The sequence below is a fragment of the Delphinapterus leucas genome, chromosome 3 (genome assembly GCF_059928025.1).
Source record: "Delphinapterus leucas isolate spDelLeu-1000000601 "Yukka" chromosome 3, BTC_Dleu_Yukka2, whole genome shotgun sequence".
NCBI lineage: Eukaryota > Metazoa > Chordata > Mammalia > Artiodactyla > Monodontidae > Delphinapterus > Delphinapterus leucas.
In genome coordinates, this window is record NC_143131.1 from 42,524,833 (window position 1) to 42,548,586 (window position 23,754).

At 38.1% G+C, this 23,754-nt stretch overlaps 1 protein-coding gene and 1 non-coding gene across 2 annotated transcripts in view; one reads left to right on the forward strand and one right to left on the reverse strand.

Annotated features, from left to right (window-relative positions):
* Window positions 1-6,454: 6,454 nt before the first annotated feature.
* NDUFS4 (NADH:ubiquinone oxidoreductase subunit S4) overlaps window positions 6,455-23,754 on the forward strand; it is a 119,790-nt gene continuing 102,490 nt past the window's right edge. The window contains exon 1 of the mRNA XM_022597655.2: window positions 6,455-6,583. Coding sequence (XP_022453363.1) covers window positions 6,486-6,583 — 98 coding nt within the window. The 5' untranslated portion in view covers window positions 6,455-6,485. The remainder of the gene's footprint in view (window positions 6,584-23,754) is intronic.
* Window positions 21,917-21,989, reverse strand: TRNAG-CCC (transfer RNA glycine (anticodon CCC)). Its single transcript has one exon. It is a non-coding gene; the product is annotated as a tRNA-Gly (tRNA).

Sequence of the window (23,754 nt, forward strand, 5' to 3'; positions counted from 1 at the left end):
CAGAAAGCCAGTCAGTGGGCTAGAGAGGAAGGAAGGTGAGAGACAGACCATGTGGAGCCTGTCAGATCAGGTGAAGGGATTTTGTCTTTATCCTGAGGACAATGGTAAGCCACTGGATTTATACAGGTGACATGACATGTGTTCACTTCCAGAGTGGATATAAATTGGAGGCCAGAATGAATGTGGTAACCCAGTAGGGGCCATTGCAGATCTCCAGGTACAAGGGAGAGTAAAATTATATAGTTCACTAATTATTGTAAGCTAAGTAAAAATATCTTCATTTGATTAATTGCAGAAATAGAATAATTGTTCCCAGAAACAGTACTGTGAAGGTAAGAAAAAGTTTGCGACCATAAGTGGAAGGAGATTGACCTTATTTACTGGAGGATTTTCTCCCATATTTTATAATTCATATTTATCATAAGAAGTTCATAGAGTGCTGAAACTTACAAAAATGCTAAGGAGGAAAAATAAAGTGGGGAAGACATATAGAAAGCATTGGGGTGGGGTGAAAAGTTTAGACAGGGTGCTCAGGAAGGACCTCACTGAGAAGGTGACATGTGAGCAAAAACGTGAAGAAGGGGAGAGAGAGAGATAGAAAGAGAGAGATAAGATTATTCCAGATACAGGGAACAGCATTCTAGCCACAGAGAACAGCAAGCACAAAGGCCTTGAGATAGAAGTGGGCCTGGTGTATTCTGAGAATATCAAGGAGACCAATGGGTCTAGCATGCAGCGAGTGAAGGGACAGCAGTAAGAAGTGAGGTCAGAGAGACTTCAGGGTTCCTAGTATACAGGGCTATATACATTATAATAAGGCCTTGGCTTTTACTCTAATTGAGATAAGAAGTCCCTGAAGGGTTCTGAACAGAAGAATGGCATGATCTGACTTTTGTTTCAATAGCTTTGATTGCTATGTGGAAGCAATTAGAAGCCTTGTGCAAGAATCCATGAAAGAGGTGATGGTGGCTTGGATCAGAGTATTAATAGTAGAGGAAGGAAAAATAGTCCAATTCTGGATACATTTTAAAGATTGAGGGACTTCCCTGGTGGCACAGTGGTTAAGAATCTGCCTGCCAATATAGGGGACACGGGTTCGAGCCCTTAGTTGCCGCGAAGCAGCTAAGCCCATGCACAACAAGTACTGAGCCTGCACGCCCTAGAGCCCGTACTCTGCAACAAGAGAAGCCACTGTGATGAGAAGCCTGTGCTCCACAACAAGAGTAGCCCCCGCTCGCCGCAACTAGAGAAAGCCCAGGTGCAGCAGCGAAGATCCAATGCAGCCAAAACTAAATAAATAAATAAATTAATTAATTAATAGAAAAAAGATTGAGCTGAAAAGTAAAAGAAAGAGAGGAATTAAGAATGCCTCCAATGTTACCACGTGATCCAGCAATTCCACTTCTGGGCTATATCTGAAGCAAATGAAATCACTATATTGGAGAGATATCTGCACCCTCATATCTATTGCAGAATTATTTATAATAGCCATGACATGGAAGCAACCTAAGTGTTCACCAATGAATGAAAGGATAAAGAAAATGTGATACACACACACACACACACACACATACACAATGGAATATTATTCAGCCATAAAAAGATAGAAAATTTTAAATTTATTGCCATTTGTGACAACATGGATGAAACTTGAGGGCATTATGCTATGTGAAATAAGTCAGACGGAGTAAGATAAATACTGTATGAAATCACTTATATGTGAAATCTAAAAAAACAAGGGACTTCCCTGGTGGTTCAGTGGTTAAGACTCCACATTCCCAACGCAGGGGGCAGGGGGCAGATCCCTGGTCAGGAACTAAGATCCCACACAGCGCAGGAAAAAAAAAAAAAAAAAGATAAAAATAATAAAAAAAAAACAAAACAAAAAAACCAAACTCAGAAACAGAGTAGATAGGTGGTTTCCAGGGGCAAGGTGGGGCTTGTGAGAATGGGGGTGAGGGTGGGAATGGATGAAGGTATTCAAAGGGTACAAAGTAAACTTCCAGTTATAAAATGATTAAGTTCTGGGGATGTAATGTACAGCCTTGTGACCATAATGAATGATATTGTATTATATATTTGAAAGTTGCTAAGAGAGACGATCTTAAAAGTTCTCAGCACACACACATACACAAAGGTTAAGGACTGCAGTTAATACACGTATTCACTATTGTGGTAACTGTTTTGCAATATATGTGTATATCGAATCGTCACAACGTATACCTTGAACTTATACAATGTTGTACGCCAGTCATGTCTCAATAAAGCCGGAGGATAAAAGTGACTCCAAAGATATTATGAATATCCAAGTCTGGAATATTAATAGCATGGGATCAATTTTTAGAAGCATCTGTTAAAGTCTTCAACAATTACTATTCTCCCCAGAATATCATTTGGTAAATGAAGTAAAAGACATTGAGTTAAAAGCTATGCCAAACTATTGAGGAGTCAGATAAGGTTAGATAGTGAGTACTCGCTGGTAGTAAAACAAGTGTTTTAGGTTGCTATTTTGTTTAGCAATGATGAGCAGCTCAGGAGAATTCTGGTCACCATGCATGAGATGCCAGCAAAAGTTACCATCAATTCATATTTTAATACTCCTATTCCAATAATAAGACGGCATTTGGACCTAGACATTCTATTAAGCTTAGTGGTAGTCTATAGTTTAGGTGAAATTGTTTTAAAGAATGCACACAGCCAGTTATTTCTATTCCATTCTCAGACTTATATCCTGTATGTGAGGTCAGAAAGAACTCATGTATGGGCGGATGAGGGAATCCAGCAGCGGGTCAGTAAAACCAGAGATTCTATAGGAGTGTATTATTGGCAATGCTGGTTTTGGATCATGGGCTGAGTAAAAAAGGCAAAAAACGCAGACAGTGGGGTTTTGCTGAGGACTGCAAGCTCATAGAAGGAAAGGACTGGAGTAGGTGGTAGGTGGAGAGGTTGGCTTTCTATCAATAGGACTAGAAGCAGGGCTATAGTAAGTTGTCCTTATGAACATTCGGACGGATCATAAGTTTCTCCTTAAAAAAGAAAACATATTTATAAAAATTTAATCTAAAATCAAAGCCACCTTGGCCTTAAAATTCCCCCAAACAGAGAACCCAGAAATAGCCACACATAAGCTTGGCCAACTGATTTTTTGACAAAGGTACAAAAGCAATTCGATGAGAGAAGAACAGTCTTTTCAACATATATTGCTGAAACAATTCGATATCCATAGGTAAAAAACTGAACTTTGACCTACAATTCACACCTTTATTAACTAAAAACTTAACTCAAAAACGAACTCAGAGAGGATCACAGACTTAAATGTGAAAGGTGAAGCTAAAAAACCTTTAGAAGAAAACATAGGAGAAAATCTTCAGGACCTAGGGTTGGTGAACAGTACCTAGACAAGACACCAAAAGCACAATCCATACAGAAGAACAAGAAACAACGTGTTGGCATGGGTACGAAGAAAAGGGAATCTTTGTGCACTGCTGGTGGGAGTGTCAATTAGAAAGCCACGGAAAACAGTATGGAGGTTCCTCAAGAAACTAAAAATAGAACTACCATATGATCCAGCAATTCAACTTCTGGGTATTTATCCAAACAAGATGCTAATTTGAAAAGATACATGCACCCCATGTTCACTGCAGCAAGATTTACAATAAGCAAGACATGAAAGCAACCTATGTGGCCATCCATAGATGAATGGATAAAGAAGATGTGGTCTATATATACACAGTGGAATATTACTCAGCCATAAACAATAATGAAATCTTGCCATTTGCAATAACATGGATGGACCTGGACGGTATTATGCTAAGTGAAATAAGTCAGACAGAGAAAAACAAATACTATGTGATTTCACTCGCATGTGTAATCTAAAATACAAAACAAATGCACAAACAAAACAAAACAAAAGCAGACTCATAGATACAGAGAACAAACTGGTGCTTGCCAAAAGGGAGTGGGGAGGGGGAACAGACAAAATAGGTGAAGGGGATTAAGAGGTACAAACTTCCAGCTATAAAATAACTAAGTCAGGATATAATGTACACATAGGGAATTTGGTCAGTAATATTCTAACAACTTTGTACAGTGACAGATGTTAAGAGGTCTTCTTGCTATAATCATTTCATAACGTACAAAAGTATCGAATTACTGTTACACACTTGAAACTAACATAATATTATATGTTAATTATAATGCAACAAAAATAAGTAAAACATGGAAGCAAAAGAAAGCATAATGCATAAGTTTAAAAATGACTAAACTGGACTTCATCAACATTAAAAACATTTACTTAGCAACACACCCTGCAAAGAGGATGAAAAGACAAGCTACAGATAGGAAAAAATATTTGTGGACCACATATCTGATGAAAGACTCATATCTGGAATATATAAAGACAAAATGTAACAGTAAAAAACAAATAATGCAACTAGAAAATGGGCAAAATGAGATATTTAACTGAATAGAATATTCATAAAGGCAAATAAGCACATAAAAAGATATTCAACATCATTAGCCATTAGAGGAATACAAATTAAGACCATGATGACATATCACTACACACCTATTATTTATGTTAGGTGAACTGAAATTAAAAATAGTGACAATACCAAATGCCGGCAGGGATACGGAGAAACTGGATCTCATACATTGCTGGTGGGGACGAAAACTGGTATAGCTTTTCTGGAAAATAGTTTAACAGTTTTCTTAAAAAACTAAATATACATTGCACTTTTGAGCATTTATCCCAGAGAAATGAAAATTTATGTCCACACAAAAACCTGTACATGATTGCTCATAGCAGTTTTATTTGTAATAGCCCCAAATGGGAAACAACCAAAATATTCTGCAACAGGTGGATGGTTAATCAAATTGTGGTAGTCCAGATATACATACTATTAGTTTTGTTTTTTGGCAGCATCTGGACTAATACACCATGGAACACTACTCAGCAATAAAAAGGGATGAACTATTGTTAAATGCAATAACTTGGATGGATCTCAATGGCATTATGCTGAGTGAAAGAAGCCAATTTCAAAAAGTCATATACTGCAAGATTCCATTATATAACATTCTTGAAATACAAAATTATAAAAATGGAAACAGTAGTGGTGGCCAGGGATTGGGAGGTAGGTACTACTGTGAAAGAGTAGCACCAGGGAAAATTTTTGTGGTGATGGAATAGGTCTGTATCTCGATTGTGTTCGTGGTTTCACGAATTGACACATGTGATAGAATGACATAGGACCATATAAACACTTTATATATCAGTGTCGGTTTCCTAGCTTAGATACTGTACAGCAATTATATAAGATGTAATCAATGGGGGAAACTGGGTGAAAGGTACACAAGATCTCTCTGTACTGTTTTTGCAACTTCCTGTGAAATCTATTTCAAAATTAAAAGTTTAAAAGAAAATTCCCTCTGAGACATCTCTTCTTTCATCTTTCTGTGCATTTCCTTTTTTCCTGGACATGGCTTTCTCTCTCTTTGGTGCTAGGTGCTATGGTGCTCAAACTCTTTCTTTTCCCTTTCCCTATGTATTGAGTTTCCTTTTAATTGGCCTTAATGCAAAACCAAGGCATTCCCCATCCTCCTGTTAATCCTATTCTTTTAATAAAGGTTATGTTTTAACTTGCTTAATTTTAAAAGCAGCAACGTTCTAACTCTTAAAAAAAAATCTTTTAAGTAACAAACCCCACAAAGTAGTCTGCTTTTCATTTTATAATCCACAGTTAATCATTGTTCTTAAGGTCAGTAGCCCACAATACAAATATGTTTCCAACAATCGCCTCAGAAGATAATTTTTGTTTTATATGTCTGGTATCTATGGATTATGATCACACATTCAGGATTTACTGGGAAAAGAGTGATATAAAATATTATGTTCCGTTAGTTTGTCATATAAATACACACGTCAAAAAATAATCCTTTGCCAGGCCATGTGTCTAGATTTTTCATTTGGAAAATATGATCATTATAACTATCAACTACAGAACACCAAACTGAATACAGCCCTTTCCTGAGGTCTTGCAAACTTAATCTGGCAACACTTTGGAAAAGTACTACTTAAGGTTCTCAAGAACCCAACGAGCCCTCTGGCTCTTCCAGTGGGCTCAGCCCTAAATATTGAGTCCTTTGAAAAAATTATGAGTTGCAGGTGTTTAAACTTTCAAGTGTCTTCTTTTGGTCTCTTCATTAACTGCTAAGTAACCAGTCCTTAACAATAAAAAAGGATTTTACTCTATGAGGATGATCTTTACACTTAATGCACTTCTGCATTTTTCTTCCGTCCACTTTCCTTCTTATCTCTTTCAACCAAACGTTTCACCTCTTTTCTAAACTCCATTATTTAACAAAACACCAAACAAGGATAAAATTAACCCAAAAAACCCACTCCGTTGCCTTGCGGTTCCATTGGCTTGAAAACGAAGGAAGTTTGTCCCTTGCGGTGATCCGTCCTAGTGTTTGCCTGCAGCAAGATGGCGGCGGTCTCAATGTCAGTGGCGCTGAGGCAAGCGTTGCGGGGGAGAAGGGCAGCGGCTGTAGCTGCCGTTTCCGTTTCCAAGGTTCCTACCAGGTAACAGCATTGTGAGGCTTCTTCAAGCTTCTCGGGTCTCTCCACTTTTGCGGAGGTCTCTGCTGCTGGGTCCCGGAGAAGGCCTCGGGAAAACGTCCTCTGCTGACCCTTTCCACGGGAGAGGGCGGGCGGATTTGGGACTAGCTGCGACCTGGGGAAGCTTGGCCAGGCCCGCGGGGCCGTGAATGCGGGGAGGGGGGAGGAGTACCTCTGGTTTCTTGGAAACTTGGACTGCTGCTGTGAGGGGTCTGCGGAGTGGGGCTGTCTCCGGAGCTAAGAGCCGAACCCCCAGAGAGAGGGGGCGGAGTCTCACTCATTTTTCTCCCCACTTTCCGCACCCCTCCATTTTTTTACCTGTTTGCCCGTCACTCCAGTCTTTACTGGAGGGTTAAATCACTCCCTCCCCTTCCACGGCTTTAGGTGATATTGATTGGGTTTCTGTACTGAAAGATTGTTTTATTTATCAGGCTGCTTGGGAGGAAAACTTGGTTGGAATTCAACGTTAGTAAAAATATCACTGCTAGTAGTACTGGAAAGTAATTTTTAAAGGACTGGTGGTAATGCCGGGAGTTTTCCCATCCAGAATTTTATTAAAGCCTCACAGTGATACAGTAATTCAGAGATTGTTGTCGTTCATTGTTTTGCCTTGAAGCATTTTTGTGATGGTGATTTCTTTTTCGACTTCGTTACTTAACCCTCCATTTCCCTATTTTTCTGAATTTTCCTGACTTTATTATAGCACTAACACAACAACATACGCGCGCCCGCTCGCGCACACACACATTCTAGCATTTTTGTCTGCGAAGAGTTATTTTGTTTCATTGCTATTTTCACAGCTTGTTAGTATAAATACTAACCAGGGCTTATGTTCAGTATCTTCTACATGAGTGCTTAGAACAGCGATGGAAAGACTGGACGGACAGATGTGAAGGGGTGGGAGGAATGGGAGTGGTTAAAAATTGAAAAGAGGGTCTAGTGAAACGCTAATTAGTTTAGTGTTATATTAAACATAAAGGGAATACAGAGAATTGGAACTAGAGTTAATTAGAAAGGATTTTTGGAGGTAAGTTTTATTAAGGTTTTAAATAGTGGATGATGGATGGAAAAGATGATGTCAGTGGCTTATGAAAAGTCTTGAAGGCAATAATAGAGCGATGTATACATAATATAGTGTCATTGAAAAATAAGAATTGTAAGATTGGGGAAAGGTAAGTTTGTACAACAGTTAACTGTTCTACACATGAGTATTTCTCTAAGGTAAGATACTCCACTGGTTGACTTAGGTCTAGAATAGAGGTGACCAAGTTTAGTTCTTATTCTTCTAGGTATTATGGGCATTAATTTTGCATTCCCTAGAAGTTCATAGTATTCCTAGAACTGAGAACAAATTTGAAGGGTCCATGGCTAATCAAAACATGGATGTATGTCTAAGTCACAGCCATTTTGTTAGCAATTTACAGTTGTCGAAGTTATACTAGATTTTGGAAACTTTGCTAATTAGTACTACTTATCCACATTTAAAGAGTTTCTGCTTGCAAATGTGTTAAAAGAGATTTGAAAATAAAATTTTAAATCATGTAAGATGACCTTTGTTTCAGACTCTAAAAAACTTAAAAGCCAAGGAAAACAAATTTTAAGCTCAAGTGAAATGATACATTTATTTGCTTTCTTTACCACCTTTTTTACCCGAAGAGCTTATGTTGTTCACTTCATCTTGAGAGAAATTTATGGCACTTCTCTCTTAGATATTATTTGCTTTTCGGCCTTAAGCACTCTCTTCACATTATGTTTTGAGAGGAATGAGGATCTGAAAAGGTAGAGCGTGGAAAGAGAACCAATTAATGGGGACATCTGCATCTAAAATTCATTTTATTGCTTAGAAAATATTTGCAAATGATGTGACATTTCAGATCACTTCAGTGAAATGAGGGGGGATAGAAGCAGTAAGGCCCTCGATAAAGAAGGGAGTAGTGAACAAATATAAATACTGAAGAAAAGGAACTATCAGCAGAAGGAAAGAAGCAGTTAACTGCTACATTAACTTTTATGAATTTAACTTTAGTATATCTGTAAAAAACCAAAGAGCAAACCAGAAAAACCCAACAATGTGTACACATAAGAAAGAGGAAAAATTGTTTAAACAGTGTAGTTGATTCAGCTGATCTAGTTGCTGAGATCCTGCTTTAGAGTGAGTCTGTTTAACCCACATGCTTCTTACTTGCCTGGGCTGAAGAGAGGGGGGACAACCCCGGATATATGGCCTATATTTATTCTTACTTTCCCTGACTTTCCTAAGGGATTGTCCAGGGTAAGTTTAACTATTTAGGATATTAATCTAAAATCAGATAAAATGGCACTCTATTTCAAAATAGCAATACTTGGGACTCAGGACATTTGATACAGTGTTTTTGTTTTTGTTTTCTTTAACCTATTCATGCATACTTATCTCACCTAGCCCTGTTCTATCACTTCTCAATTGGACTGAGTCTTGTGTTTACCTCAAATATAGCTCCTTAGGGTCTTCAGAGGGTGTTAATTAATACTGGTGGGGACTGAGTGTTTGGGACCTTTTTGTGAGGCCTATTTTGTGCTCCAGTCTCTGGTTGTATTTTGTTGCTGTTTCCTTTTTCAGCGTTAGATAAGCCAGTATGAATATGAGTCTGTAGGAACCTTCAATGAGTAAGAGGCACTAAGTTTGATAAGAGTTCTGTGTGTATTACACCTTGCTAAGAAACTGTCTCAGCCCTAATTTGAAAAACATTAAGGACATTTAAAAGTAGGTTAGCTTCTGCTTCAGATAAGCTGGATAAACAAATTCCTCTGAAGGGCAGCTACTTTTTGCTGTCTGGAACATATCAAAGCCAAGTTTTGTGGGCTTTCAATGTTTCTAATGTGTTTTCTAATAGGTTTCATTGTTTTGCTTATTTTCCTCATTAAAAAATACCCATAATTAGTTGGTCTGTTTTCATCAGTAGCAGACATCTTTGTTTATTTAAATATTTTAACACTAGTAAATATTAGAATACTGTCTTGGCACATAGTAAACCTTACCTAAATAAATGCTGATTTTATTATTGGTTTGAATAGCCTGAATATTTTTCTTTTCTTTAGTCTCGATGGTGGATATCGTGGTAGATGGTATTATTATTTATAATATTAATTTCCATTCCCTGTGACAGGATTATACATCACCACCCCATTGGCCAAGTGACTCGTTTTGACCAATGAATTTTTTTTTTCAAGGGCACCATCTCCTCTACCCGCCATTTTTTGTTTTTAAAAAGATTTATTTATTTATTTATGGCTGCATCGGGTCTTAGTTGTGGCATGGGGGATCTTTCATTGCGGCGCGTGGGCTCGCTCCTCTCTAGTTGTGGTGCATGGGCTTCTCTCTGGTTGTGACACACAGGCTCCAGAGAGCATGGGCTCTGTAGTTGTAGCGCATGGGCTCTCTAGTTGTGGCATGCGGGCTCAGTAGTTGCTGCACGTGGGATTAGTTGCCCCGTGGCATGTGGGATCTTAGTTCCGGACCAGGGATCGAACCCGTGTAATCTGCATTGGAAGGCAGATTCTTAACCACTGGATCACCAGGAAAGTCCCTTGACCAATGAAATGTTAACCAAGAATGTTATACCATGTCAAGCAGAAGCTCCAAGAGCTATCCCATGTTTTGCCATGTCATTTTTTCCTCTGCTTCCCTGGTGGGGTCTTTTCTTTCAGCCTAGATCCTGGAATAAAGATAACATGGAGGAAAGCAGAAGCTGATTCTTATAGGTTATATAAAATGTAAAGTGACAGAAACAAACTTTGTTATAAGCCACAAAGTTGTTTGGATTGTTGGCTGCCTCAGCATAACAACCTATACTGACTCTTCTACACACAAGTGAGCGTGCACACACACACTTGAAAATGAGCAGGTTATTTTTTTCTTTAATAAATTTATTTATTTATTTATTTTTGGCTGTGTTGGGTTTTCGTTGCTGCGTGCGGGCTTTTCTCTGGTTGTGGCGAGTGGAGGCTACTCTTCGTTGTGGTGCACGAGCTTCTCATTGTGGTGCCTTCTCTTGTGGAGCACAGGCTCTAGGTGCATGGGCTTCAGTAGTTGTGGCATGTGGGCTCAGTAGTTGTGGCTCATGGGCTCTAGAGCTCAGGCTCAGTAGTTGTGACGCACGGGCTTAGTTGCTCTGCAGCATGTGGGATCTTCCTGGACCAGGGGTTGAACCTGTGTCCCCTGCATTGGCAGGTGGATTCTTAACCACTGCGCCACCAGGGAAGTCCCTAAATAGATTTTTTTTTTGTACTCAAGCACTTCTTTGACAAGTGTCCTGATTCCTCTTTTGTTTTCAAATTTAAAACAGAGGTGGAAATGAATTTAATTTGAGAAAGGGTACTCAGAACATGAGAGCTCTTTAGGAATAATAGTAACTAAATGTGATTATTAGACTTGCTGTGTGCAAGCTACTTTACATGAAGTTTTTAAAAGTTGATAATACATGGGACTTAATGAAGAAAGATGGGGCAAATTGATTCCTGTATAAATACATTTTAGAGAGGTCTCTGGGTATGGGGTGAATGCAGAATAAGACCATTTCAAATGAAAAAGCTTCTAAAATATACCCTTTGGTGAACATTGAGAATCATTTTTATGATGTTTATTCTGAGTACAAATTAATAATGGCAGCTAACATTTATTTCTCACTGTGTATTAGCCACTGTGCCAAGGACGTTACCTTTGTTATCCCATTTCTCACAGTAATCCTACAACTCACATGTTTTTATTCTCATTTTTCAGACAAAGAAACAGATTTTAAGTTTACGTTACTAGGAAATGGTCTGACTTAGCAATTTAAAGGAATATGTTGACTTTTGCAGAGAGGAATATTATGTCTGGTAATAGTAAATTAAAACCTCAGTGTCTTCTCTGTTTTCTTTTCTTTTTAGCAAGGTATATATATATATTTTTTATTTTGTGTTGGAGTATAGTTGTTTAACAATGTTCTATTAGTTTCAGGTGTATAGCAAAGTGATTCAGTTATACATATACATATATCTATTCTTTTTCAAATTCTTTTTGCATTTAGGTTATTACAGAATATTGGGCAGAGTTCCCTGTGCTCTACAGTAGGTCCTTGTTGGTTATCTATTTTAAATATAGCAGTGTGTACATGTCAGTCCCAAAATCCCAGTCTGTCCCTCCCCTCAAGGTATCCTGTATTTAAAAGACTATCTGATGCTCTTTACTTTCATTCCATTGTTCCTTTTATACAGCTAGAGTCTCCAATTGAGGAATTAGGGGATTTTGTGGTTATTTTTGTGGTAAGGATTTTTTCCCCTAAATTTTGTAATTATTTTTGATGAGAGATTTTGTATAGGTAACTTGATTATTATACTTTCTTACCCTCTTAAACAAAATACATGTAAGGTATGTATTAAACAAGGTATACTGAACATATTTTTCTTTTTCTTTACTCTAGTGATCATTAGGAAATAGAGTTACCGTATTCTGCTGCCTTTAAAAACTATCAAGTGTCTGCTGTGCTTTCTGAGTTCTTGTGTCTACTTTTTTTTTTTTTTTGCGGTATGCGGGCCTCTCACTGCCGTGGCCCCTCCCGCTGTGGAGCACAGGCTCCAGACGCGCGGGCCCAGCGGCCACGGCCCACGGGCCCAGCCGCTCCGCGGCACGCGGAATCCTCCCGGACCGGGGCACGAACCCGCGCCCCCCGCATCGGCAGGAGGACTCCCAACCACTGCGCCACCAGGGAAGCCCATGTCTACTTTTTAATAGTGTTTTTGTATCCTTCCTTGACTGGTCTGCTCCCCTTTAGCAGTTCCACTGACACTTTTCGTTTATCATGGATTTGAATACCAAGCAAGTAAAACCAGGTAGAATTTTGTGTAAAGTGAAGTAGGCTTAATAAAGCTTTGATAATGGCTGAAATTTACTTTGTTGTGATTAAAGCCTTGAACTTTTTAAAGGTTGACAGATAATACATATAATACATGAGCTCTTATTATAACTTTTCTTTTTTTCAGTTTGCAGTATCCAGAGACCCTGATGGAACCTTTGCAGTGATCACATTCTTCATAACAACTTTCATCTAAATATTTGGATATTTTAGCAAACTATTCTAAGACTTTTGTCCTTTAAGTAATGGCATGAGAACAATTCAGAATTTCTGTTTCAAATTTTCTTTCTGTTTGTTACTGAGTATTTTAGTAGGTATATACAACCTTAGGTTCTTTAGAACTAGTTAGTTGCTCAAATGTGACCTTTTCCTTCTTGTCTTTACTCACTAGACTTTACTTTTTCCTCTATGGGATCATGCTCCAGTTCAGTTGTTTTTAAAACCTTGCTGTGCATCAAAATCACTTGCTGTGTGCATAAATAATTCAGATGCCTTGGTCCCAGTATATATTGGTTCAGTAAATTTAGGTTGAGATCTAGCTCTGTAGTGATTCTGAAGGGAAGCTAGGGCTGAAAACTACTGTTTTTGGTTTTTTTTGTTTAATAGTTTCCATGCTATGTCTTGAAGGACTTCAAAATGCATTTTGCCTTAGGCGGAGGAGATTTCCAGAAACAAATGCTTCTATTTTTGCATGTTTTCCTAATCTAAGTTTTGTTTTTCACCCATGTATTGTATAGAGGCTTTTTCTTGGAGAAACTTTCCTTTGAGGCAAAGCAGACATTTTGATAATTTTGGAGAAAGCAGGCCATGTTACTCGCTCTCCAGAGACTCTTGTTCTTCCTTTTGGAAGGGCTCAGGTTTAATATAGCGCAGCTGTTGAACTCTGCCCTTCAGAGTTTTAAGAAGAAAGTGTTTTATCCTTTAAAATGGAAATGCCTTTTTTAGGGAGGTGGTCTTTGGCTGGATATAGTTCTCTAAGAAAGCTTTTCTAGAGTTCTTTTGTTTCAGTGATTTCTTAGAATTGTTTCAGATGTTGAGAGCACTGTCTCTGAGAGTAAAGATCTGGCTGCTTTTCTAATGTGTTTTGCTGTATCCTTAACAAAGCTAGATGAAGAGTTTATTTCTTTGTGTTTTCTAGGACTTAAAAATATGTTCTTTTCTTTATTCAGCCACTCCATACATAAGTAAATGGTCCTTGAATAGGGTTTACTAGACGAAAGATCCTGTTCTAGATGACTGTTCAGCAAGCCATATGCTTCTCCTAAAAATGTCAGTCTGTCTTGATGAGCTTTAAAGTGAATACAGATGTTTTGGCTCTTTTGAGGACTACCACCCTTTGTGTGGAAAGAGTACTTCTTTTTCAAGAAATTTCTTCAATATACTTATAGAAGTTTGCATGAAATTTATATTTATAACTTTTGTCTTTTAAGTCTAATGAAATTAGATTTAATTAGACATTAGTAATTTGAATTTAATTGTAATATCCTTAGTACAAATGAGATTTGGAGAAATAAACTGGGTCTTAACAAGGTTTTTGTTAAGATTTTGAATTTATTTGGTCTTCTTAAAAATTTGGAACTTAGAGTGCTATTTAATATTTTTATGCAATGAAAGGTGATATTTTGGCAGGAAGGGATACCTTTTTAGATGTTTGGTGTCTTCTACTTTGGTAGGTTAACTGTAGAAGTTATAGTTCATATAATGTTTGAGGTGGAAGAAAACTCTTGGATCATCCTGTCTGACCCTTTGTTTAATGCAAGAATCTTCAGAACTTCCTGCTTCTTGATCATCTAGCAGTTGAGGAATATATGGTGAATTACTGGTGACCTTAGAAAACCCTCTATATTTTTAGGCTCACTGGTAAATGAAGTTTCTCTTTAATATTATATGGAAAAATTCTAACTCTCGTGCACATGTCAGCTCTTCAGATAATTGAAGACATTTGTCATCGGTCATTCTCCTTCTGAGTCTGTGCTCCAGGCTTAGCATGTCTAGTTTATTTACCCCTAATTAATGACCAGATTTATTACCTCTTGGTACTCCTTAGGATGAATTTCATTTTTTTAGTATCTTTCTTTGAACTATATACTGTATTTTAAACTAAATGAGATGATCAGAAGTGGTAGTCTAGTGAATTTAAACCAAATTAAAGAAAAGCTATTGACTCTCAATATTGACTATTGACTCTCAGTATTGACTATTGACTCTCAATTGGATTTAACATTTTTTAATTTTTAAAATTATAAAGAAAAATCCACTATTTTCCTTTTGGTGAACAGTTTTTAGAATTTTAACAAACATATAGATTTGTGTAACCATCTCAATAATCAGCGTACAGAATACCAAAGGACTTCACCCCAAAAGAGTCCCTCCTTACCCCTGTAATCTCTGGCAACAAATAATCTTTTCTTCATCTCCATAGTTTTGTAATTTTGAGACTGTAATATAAATGGAACCATATGGTATACAACCTTGTGAAGATTGGTTTCTTTCATTTAGCATAATGCCTTTGAGATTCTTCTAAGTTGTGTGTATCAGTAGTTCATTCTCTTTATTGCTAAATCATATTCCATTGTTTGGATATACCACAGTTTATTTATCCATTTACCCCTTGAAGAACATTTCAGTTTTTTCCAGTTTTTTTTTTTTTTAATTAATTAATTATTTTTGGTTGCATTGGGTCGGTTGCTGTGTGCGGGCTTTCTCTAGTTGCAGTGAGCAGGGGCTACTCTTCTTTGCGGTGCGTGGGCCCCTCATTGTGGTGGCTTCTCCCGTTGTGGAGCACGGGCTCTAGGTGCGCGGGCTCTAGAGTGCAGACTCAGTAGTTGTGGCTCATGGGCTTAGTTGCTCTGTGGCATGTGGGATCTTCCTGGACCAGGGCTCGAACTTGTGTCCCCTGCATTGGCAGGCAGGTTCTTAACCACTGTGCCACCAGGGAAACCCTTTTTCCAGTTTTTGACCGTGGTAAATAGAGCCACTTTAAACATCTGTGTACAGGATTTTATGTAAACATGATTTCATTTCTCTAGAGTAGATACCCAGGAGGGAGATTTCTGGGCCGTAGGTAATATACTTCAACTTTATAAGGTATTGCAAAACTATTTTTCAGAGTAGTCATACCATTTTGCTTTTCCAGCAGCAATGTTTGGAAATTTAGTTGCTCTGCATCCTTATTAACATTGGTATTGTCAGTATTTTTAAATTTAGCCATTTTAATTGGTGTCTAATAATATTCATTGTGTTTTTTATAACAACTTTATTGAGATATAATTACCATATAATTCATTCATATAAAATGTATGATTTGATGGTTTTTAGTATATTCACAGAGTTGTGCAACCATTCAAAGTCAATTTTAGAACATTTCCATCACTCCAAGAAAAAATCCTGTGCTCATTAGCTGTCACTCCCTGTTTCTCCCTTCCCCTAGCCCTAGGCAACCACCAATCTGCTTTCTGTCTTTTAGGTTTGCCTACTCTGGACATTTCATACAAAGAGAATCATATGTGATCTTTTGTGACTGGCTTCTCAATGTTTTCAAGGTTTAACCAAGTTGTAGCATGTATCAATACTTGATTCCTTTTTATTGATGAATAATGTTCTGTTGAATGGACATATCACACTTTATCCACAAGTTGATGGACAATGGGTCTGTTTTCACCTTTTGGCTAGTATGAATAACATTCTGTGAACATTTGTGTACAAGTTTTTGTGTGACACAGGTTTTCACTCTTTTGGATATATACGGAGGAGTTGAATTGCTGGACAATATGATAACTATGTGTTTAGCCCTCTGAGTAACTGCCAGACTCTTTCCAAAGTGTCTGCACCACTTTACATTCCCACCAGCAGTGAATGAGGGTTCCATTGGCTTCACAATCTTGCCAACACTCGTTATTACCATATTTATTATAACCATCCTAGTGAGTATGAAGTGGTATCTGGTGGTTTTGATTTGCATTTCCATCATGGATAACTCATGTGGTTTTAATATGTATTTCTCTAATGGCTAATAATATTGAGGTGAAGTGTTTGTTATGTCTTTTGCCAGTTTTTAAGTTGGGTTGTTTATTTTCTTATTGTTGAGCTTTGAGAGTTCTTAAAATATTCTGGATATAAGACCTTTGTTAGATATGTAGTTTGCAAATATTTTCTCCCCATCTGTAGCTTTTCTTTTCATTCTTTTAACAGTATCTTTCAGAGAGTAAAAGTTTTTAATATTGATAAAGTTCACCAGTTTTTTTCTCTTATGGATTGTACTTTTGTTGTCATATCAGAGAACTCTTTGCCTAACCCCAGGACATGAAGATTTTTTTCCTCTATTTTCTTCTTGAAGTTTTGAAATCTTTTTATTCAGATCTATGATCCATATTGAGTGAATTTTTATATAAAGTGTGAGATTTAAGTTGAGCTTAATTTTTTTTTGCAAATGGACTATATTTGTTCCAACACCATTTATTGTAAAGGCTATTCTTTTACCACTGAATTGCTTTTGGACCTTTGTCAGTAATCAGTTGACTATATATATATATATATATTTTTTTTTTTTCTTTTGCGGTACGTGGGCCTCTCACTGTTGTGGCCTCTCCCGTTGCGGAGCACAGGCTCTGGACACACAGGCTCAGTGGCCATGGCTCACGGGCCCAGCCGCTTCGCGGCATGTGTCATCTTCCCGGACCGGGGCACGAACCCGTGCTCCCTGCCTCGGCAGGCAGACTCCCAACCACTGCGCCACCAGGGAAGCCCAATCAGTTGATTGTATTCGTCTGGGTCTGTTCCATTTATCTAAATCCATTTGCCAATACCACATAGCCTTGATTACTATAGCTTTATAGTTAACGTAATTGAGGAGTTGTGATTTTTCCAATTTCATTCTTGTTTTTCAAAATTTTTTTAGCTATTCTAGTTCCTTTGCCTTTTTGTCTAAATTTTAGAATCATTTTTATCCATATCTCTGAAAAATCCACCTGAGGTTTTGATTGGTGTTGTTTTAGATCTATAGATTAATTTGAGGACATTTTTACTATGCTGAACCTTCCAGTCCATATATATGGACGTCTCTTCATTTATTTATTGATTTCTTTCATCAGTGTTTCGTAGTTTTGAATCTGCAGATCCTGTATGTTCTGTTAGATTTATGCCTACATATCTCAATTTGGGGGAGCTGTGGTAAATAGCCTTGTTTTTAAAATTTCAGTTTGTAATTGTACATTGCCATATATAGAAATAGGACTGATTTTTGTGTGTTTGAGCAGGCAACCTTGCTATATTCATTTGTTAGTTCTTTATGTATTTTGTAGATTCTTGGGGATTTTTAAAGTAGGTAATCATGTAGTATGTGAATAGGGACAGTTTATTTATTCTGTCTAATCTTTATACCTTCGTTTCTTTTTGGTTTCCAGAAGTGTTAAACAAGGGTGGTGACAGTAGACATTCTTGCCATTTACTGATCTTAAGGGAAAGCTTTCAGTTTTTCACTGTTAAATATAATGTTAGCTAAAGATTTTTTTGGTAGAAATGCCTTTTATCAGATTGAGGAAGTTTCTACTCCTAGATTGCTAATAGGTTTTAATCATGAATGGATGTTATATTTTATCTAATGCTTTTCTGTATCAGTTGATATATTATTATGGTTTTTCTTCTTTAGCCTGTCAATATGTTGAATTATGTTGATTTTTCAAATAACTGAAGCAGCCTTGCATTCTCAGGATAAATCCCACTTGGTTGTGTTATTTAATTCTTTTTATATACTTCTGTGTCTGATTTGCTAATACTTCGTTGAGGATTTTTACATCTATATTTATGAAGGGTATTGGTTGTAGTTTTCTTTTTTTGTTCTATTTTTGTTTTGATATCGGTATAATACTGGACTCAAAATGAGCTAGGAAGGACTTCTTCATCTTCTGTTTTCTTTTGAATTGCTTTAGTTCCATCCCACAAATTTTGATATGTTGTATTTTATTATCTTTGGGTTCAAAATATCTTATTTCCCTCCAGACTTCCTTTTTGATACATGAATTATTTAGAAGTGTTTTAATTTCCAAGAATTTGGAGATTTTTCCTCTTATCTTTCTGTTTCTGATTTCTAGTTTAATTCCATTATGTTCTGAAGACCCGATTCCATGGGGTTTCCCTTTTTAGTTTCCGTCTAGGAACTTGTGGCTCTTGCTACCTTGTTTTGTAGTGCAGTCCTACAGTTACATTTGCATCAGGAGATAAGGGATGGGAGGACAGAGAGAGAAAAAAAACAAAAAAGCAGTAGGTGTTGGTCCTACCTTCTTAAAATCACAACTTCAATGAATGGAGAAGAAGGTTTCCTTCCCTCTAGTTTTTGGCTCTTGCAGGTTTCCATGTATGGAAGCCATAGGATTGCCTACCACTTGGTGCACGAGAAAACAAAGAAAAGAAAAAAAAATGGGTGATTTCCCACTCAGACATTTCTGTTAGTTCCCCTTCTAGCTTCTTGGGACAGAATGCTTCTCCTTCAGAAATGCTCATTTCTAGGTTTCCAGTTGCATTAAGTTCAGGCAAGGGCTACTGGAGGGAAAAAATATGGTAAACTCGTCTCTGATTGACGGATACTTTGAATTCTGGTAATCTTCCCTGATCTGCTTGCTATTTACTTTTCAGTGTTCAAATAGCTTTTCCAAGCATCGTGTCCAGAATTTATGGTTGTATTCAGCGGGAGAGACAGGATAGAGTGTGCTTACTACATCTTACCAGGGCCAGCCAGCCTAGGATGAATTATTTAAAAGCTAAATTCTAATATTTCTTGCATTTTAGTACATCTGAATAGGTTTAAAAAATCTAAAAGGTGACCCCCCAAAAAGTTCTTCATAGAATCAGATTCTAAACCATTGATTCTCAACTGTGGTAGGAGGAAGAAACTTAGAAATGGGCCAGAGAAAGGGTTTAAAAGAAAATACATGTGCATTTGGTTGAAAATTATGACATTTAATAAAAGATGGAAATTTGTTGCTCATGTAAATGGGCAGAAAAATACATTGAGTCACTGTTTTAGACCACCAACAAATCTTAATTTCTTTGAGAGGATGTAGGAGTCAGAGATTTATTTTGAGTAACTGATGGAAGTTTTGGTGGCTTCCTTCTAGAGGTGTATACACTCAAATATATAAAATCAAGAGTTACATTTCCAGGGGATTCATGGATCCCAGGCTTTTGTAGCCCTTGCATAGAGAGCATTAGATCTTATACGACGTTTTGTTTATACTAGCTCTTGTGTTAGACCGTTCTCAGTTGCAAGTGACAGAAACCTAGAAACTCAAACGACTAGCATAGACAAGAAGATGGAATTGGTTTATATTGGTATTATCAAGCAATGAAAAGGGCAAGGGTACTGCTAACTGGTCCCAGGGATCAGAGCTAGAAAGCTACTAGGTTCTCTCTCTAATTTGTCTCTGCCATTTGTCAGCTACTACTTCAGCTTGTTTTTTTTTGATGTGGCAGATATCATAGCTGATGGAACACAATAGTGTTCAGCTATTTAACACTGAAAAACTGAAGTTTTTTTCAGGCTTATATCTCATAGCTTTATCATGAGGGAGGGACTGAAAATCCCTTTCTTTGGTACCAAGCTTTAAAGATCTTGGGGGAGGGCTTCCCTGGTGGCGCAGTGGTTAAGAGCCCGCCTTCCAATGCAGGGGACACGGGTTCAAGCCCTGGTCCGGGAGGATCCCACATGCTGTGGAGCAGCTAAGCCCGTATGCCACAGCTACTAAGCCTGCGCTCTAGAGCCCATGAGCCACAACTACTGACCCTGCATGCCACAACCACTGAAGCCCACATGCCTAGAGCCCGTGTGCTCCGCAACAAGAGAAGCCACCACAATGAGAAGCCTGCGCACCACAACGAAGAGTAGCCCCCCGCTCGCCGCAACTAGAGAAAGTCTGCACGCAGCAACGAAGACCCAATGCAGCCAAAAATAAATAAATAAAATAATTTATTAAAAAAAAATCTTGGGGGAATACTCAGTTGAGTCAGATTAAACAGACTAAGGGTTTACTGTGATATAGTCATTGTTTGTAATTGTACTTATGCTGTTGTATCATATGCATATAGGTTATAGAAACTCTGGAAGTTGGTTGTAATGAAAGCTGGGCCCCTTGAACAAAAATTAAGAACCAGGAATATTTTATTTATTCATTTTTTATTTTTTGGCTGAGTTGGGTCTTTGTTGCTGTGCGCAGGCTTTCTATAGTTGCTGCGAGAGGGGGCTACTCTTCGTTGCTGTGCGAGGGCTTCCCATTGAGATGGCTTCTCTTGTTGCAGAGCACAAGCTCTAGGCGCGTGGGCTCTAGATAGAGCACAGGCTCAGTAGTTGTGGCGCGCGGGCTTAGTTGCTCTGCGGCATGTGGGATCTTCCCGGACCAGGGATCGAACCCGTGTCCCCTGCATTGGCAGGCGAATTCTTAACCACTGTGCTACCAGGGAAGTCCCAAGAACCAGGGATATTTAATATTGCGATATCTTTAGGGAACAAATAATGTTTGTATATATTGTATAGACTGATCTCTTACCTGTTTCTTAAAGAACTCTGGGATTTTGCTTGCTAAGTTTGCTCACTCATTCAATAAATGCTTGTAGTTCTTTTCTAGTCTCCAAGACTGCAATTCTACACTTTAATAGGATGTATGCCTTTGGAACATCTGCTTTGAGGATGAATGTGTTCGGGTAAAAGTGTTCAATCCAAGGATAGGTGATCATTTCTTAGGATCTTGTGCATGGGCTTTGTCTTAGATTGGCATTTCCCAAAGAAGAGTATGAGACCAAGACATGGGTATAGGTGGTTTATTTGAGAGTTGACATAGGAACTAGAAGTGAGGAGCTCTGGAGTGAGACTGGGAAGGAAGGAAAAAGGGTGATAATTGAGATTGCTGCAGTGAGCAAGCAGTAGGAGGCTCAGTTCCACTGGAATCTCCTAAGCATACAGAATGCCTTTCAGTATTATGCATTTGAAAGCTGGAGGACTTGAACATTTATCTACTGGTTCTCATTTCCGTTTGGTTGAAGGTGTTATCTCTTCTGTACTCTGAGCTATACTAGTGCTCCTGAAGACCCTCAGGCATAATGAGTTCACTTCAGGTGGGATACTGGATGATGACCCGAGTCTGAGCTTCTATAGCTGTGGCTGAAAAGAAAAATGGGTCAAAGGAATGTAATGTGAGCACCAAAGGTATCGGTTATAGGCTTCCTTATAACTCAAGATTCTCTGCAACCTTTTTTGGGGAGAGGGGAGTTGCTAATAAGAATTCTTTTAATTTATTTTTTTAAAGTTTTTATTTTTTAACATTTTTATTTATTTTTGGCTATACTGGGTCTTCGTTGCGGTGCGTGGGCTTCTCTGGTTGCGGCTTGTGGGCTTAGTAGTTGCGGCGTGCAGACTTAGTTGCAGTATGTGGGATTTTAGTTCCCCGACCAGGGATCGAACCTGGGCCCCCTGCATTGGGAGTGCAGAGTCTTAACCACTGGACCACCAGGGATTGTCCTAAGAATTCTAATATCTATAATTTATTGAACACTTAGGCATTGTGGTAATTGCTTTATGTATGTTATTTCATTTCATGAAAGTGAATGATCTCATTTTAGATGGTCTATTGATAATTATAGTTTAATCTATTCCTAGGGTTGTAAATAACTCATATATTTAGAATTTGCTTTATTCACCAATATTCTGAAGGACATGACAAAGGATCAGGACACTGAGGTCTTACAACTCATTCAACTGTAAATAATAATAGAAGTTCTCTAGGGAAGAGAACAATTCCATGTTTAAAGAATTCATGATGGCATAATACTCCCGTATTGTGTACCAGTTGACCAGTGACTGTAACATCCCAGCAGACAAAGGTCAACCTACAGAGTTTTCTTTGAATTTGAGAATGTAACAGGTACTAGTGGCCAGTAACCTAGTTGATCTCATTCTCTGGGTGAGCATATATTTTCCTTTCACTGACACTGTCTAAATGATTAAATGGTAGTTATGAGAACTTTTTTCTACTGCTATCTTTTTTTTTTTTTTTTTTTTTTTTGCGGTACGCGGGCCTCTCAGTGCTGTGGCCTCTCCCGCCACGGAGCACAGGCTCCAGACGCGCAGGCTCAGCGGCCATGGCTCACGGGCCCAGCCGCTCCGCGGCACGCAGGATCCTCCCAGACCCGGGGCACAAACCCGCGCCCCTTGCATCGGCAGGCGGACTTTCAACCACTGCGCCACCAGGGAAGCCCCTTTACTGCTATCTTTTAGGCTCTTGCTCCTGTCCCACTGTCTTCTCTGATTACCTTGGTGGTAGCCTTGTTGTCCATCTTATTAATGTGTTTCAGCATACCATGTTAGTGCATAGTTAGTAGTGGTATGGATACAATGTGCATCTGGGGTTATTTCACAAATTTCAGTTTTCTTTTCCTTTAGTTGAGACTTAAAACATTGGTATTCTGCTGCTGCTGAAGTTAATGGTTTAAGTACATCTTAGTTACTGCTTGTAAATGGCCCCTCTTTAGGGCTCAAGTTTTTATTTTGGTCCCCAGTTTAATCTTTTGGTTTTGAGTTCAAACTGTTGATGTGGCCAACTCCCTTAAAATCTCTTTACTTAGTGTCCTTGACTCTAGCTTTGGGAAGAACTGCTTTCCAGAGATTTTCTTTTAACTCCCGATATTAGCCATGCTGCCAGGCTAATTCTTAGTTTCTTAGCTAATTAGCTTCTGGCTAATTCTGCCATTCTTAGCTTTTTCATACTTGAAATACTGTATTGGCGCCATCACATCAGTTAATACAGTAGTTAGGAGCACATGTTTTAGAGTCAACTACCGACATTTGAGTGCCACCTCTGACATTTCTTGCTCTGTGTCTACTTTGTGCCTGTTTTATGTTCTGTAAATTGGACATAATAATCTGTTTCATAAAGTATATAAAGTGCTCGGGGCAGTGTGCAGCATATGCTAAGGCCTAATAAATTGTAACAACAAAATTATCATCATCATTAACATCATCATTATTATTCTTTCTTTTGTGGCTTCTTTCTTTTAGTTTTTATTCCTTTCTTTCTTCCCCACCTCTTTTCCCCCCTCCTTTCATAAATCTTACCTATATTCTAGTTCCTCTTCCTGGATTATTAGAGCATCTTAGATTTTGTCTGTTTATTTACAGTATTTTATTCACTAGTATGTAAAAGATTTATCTGCACCTGGCTTTTTCCAGATCGTGACCTCCCATGCACTCCTCAGCTCAGTGTAATCTATTTTTGTATCCAC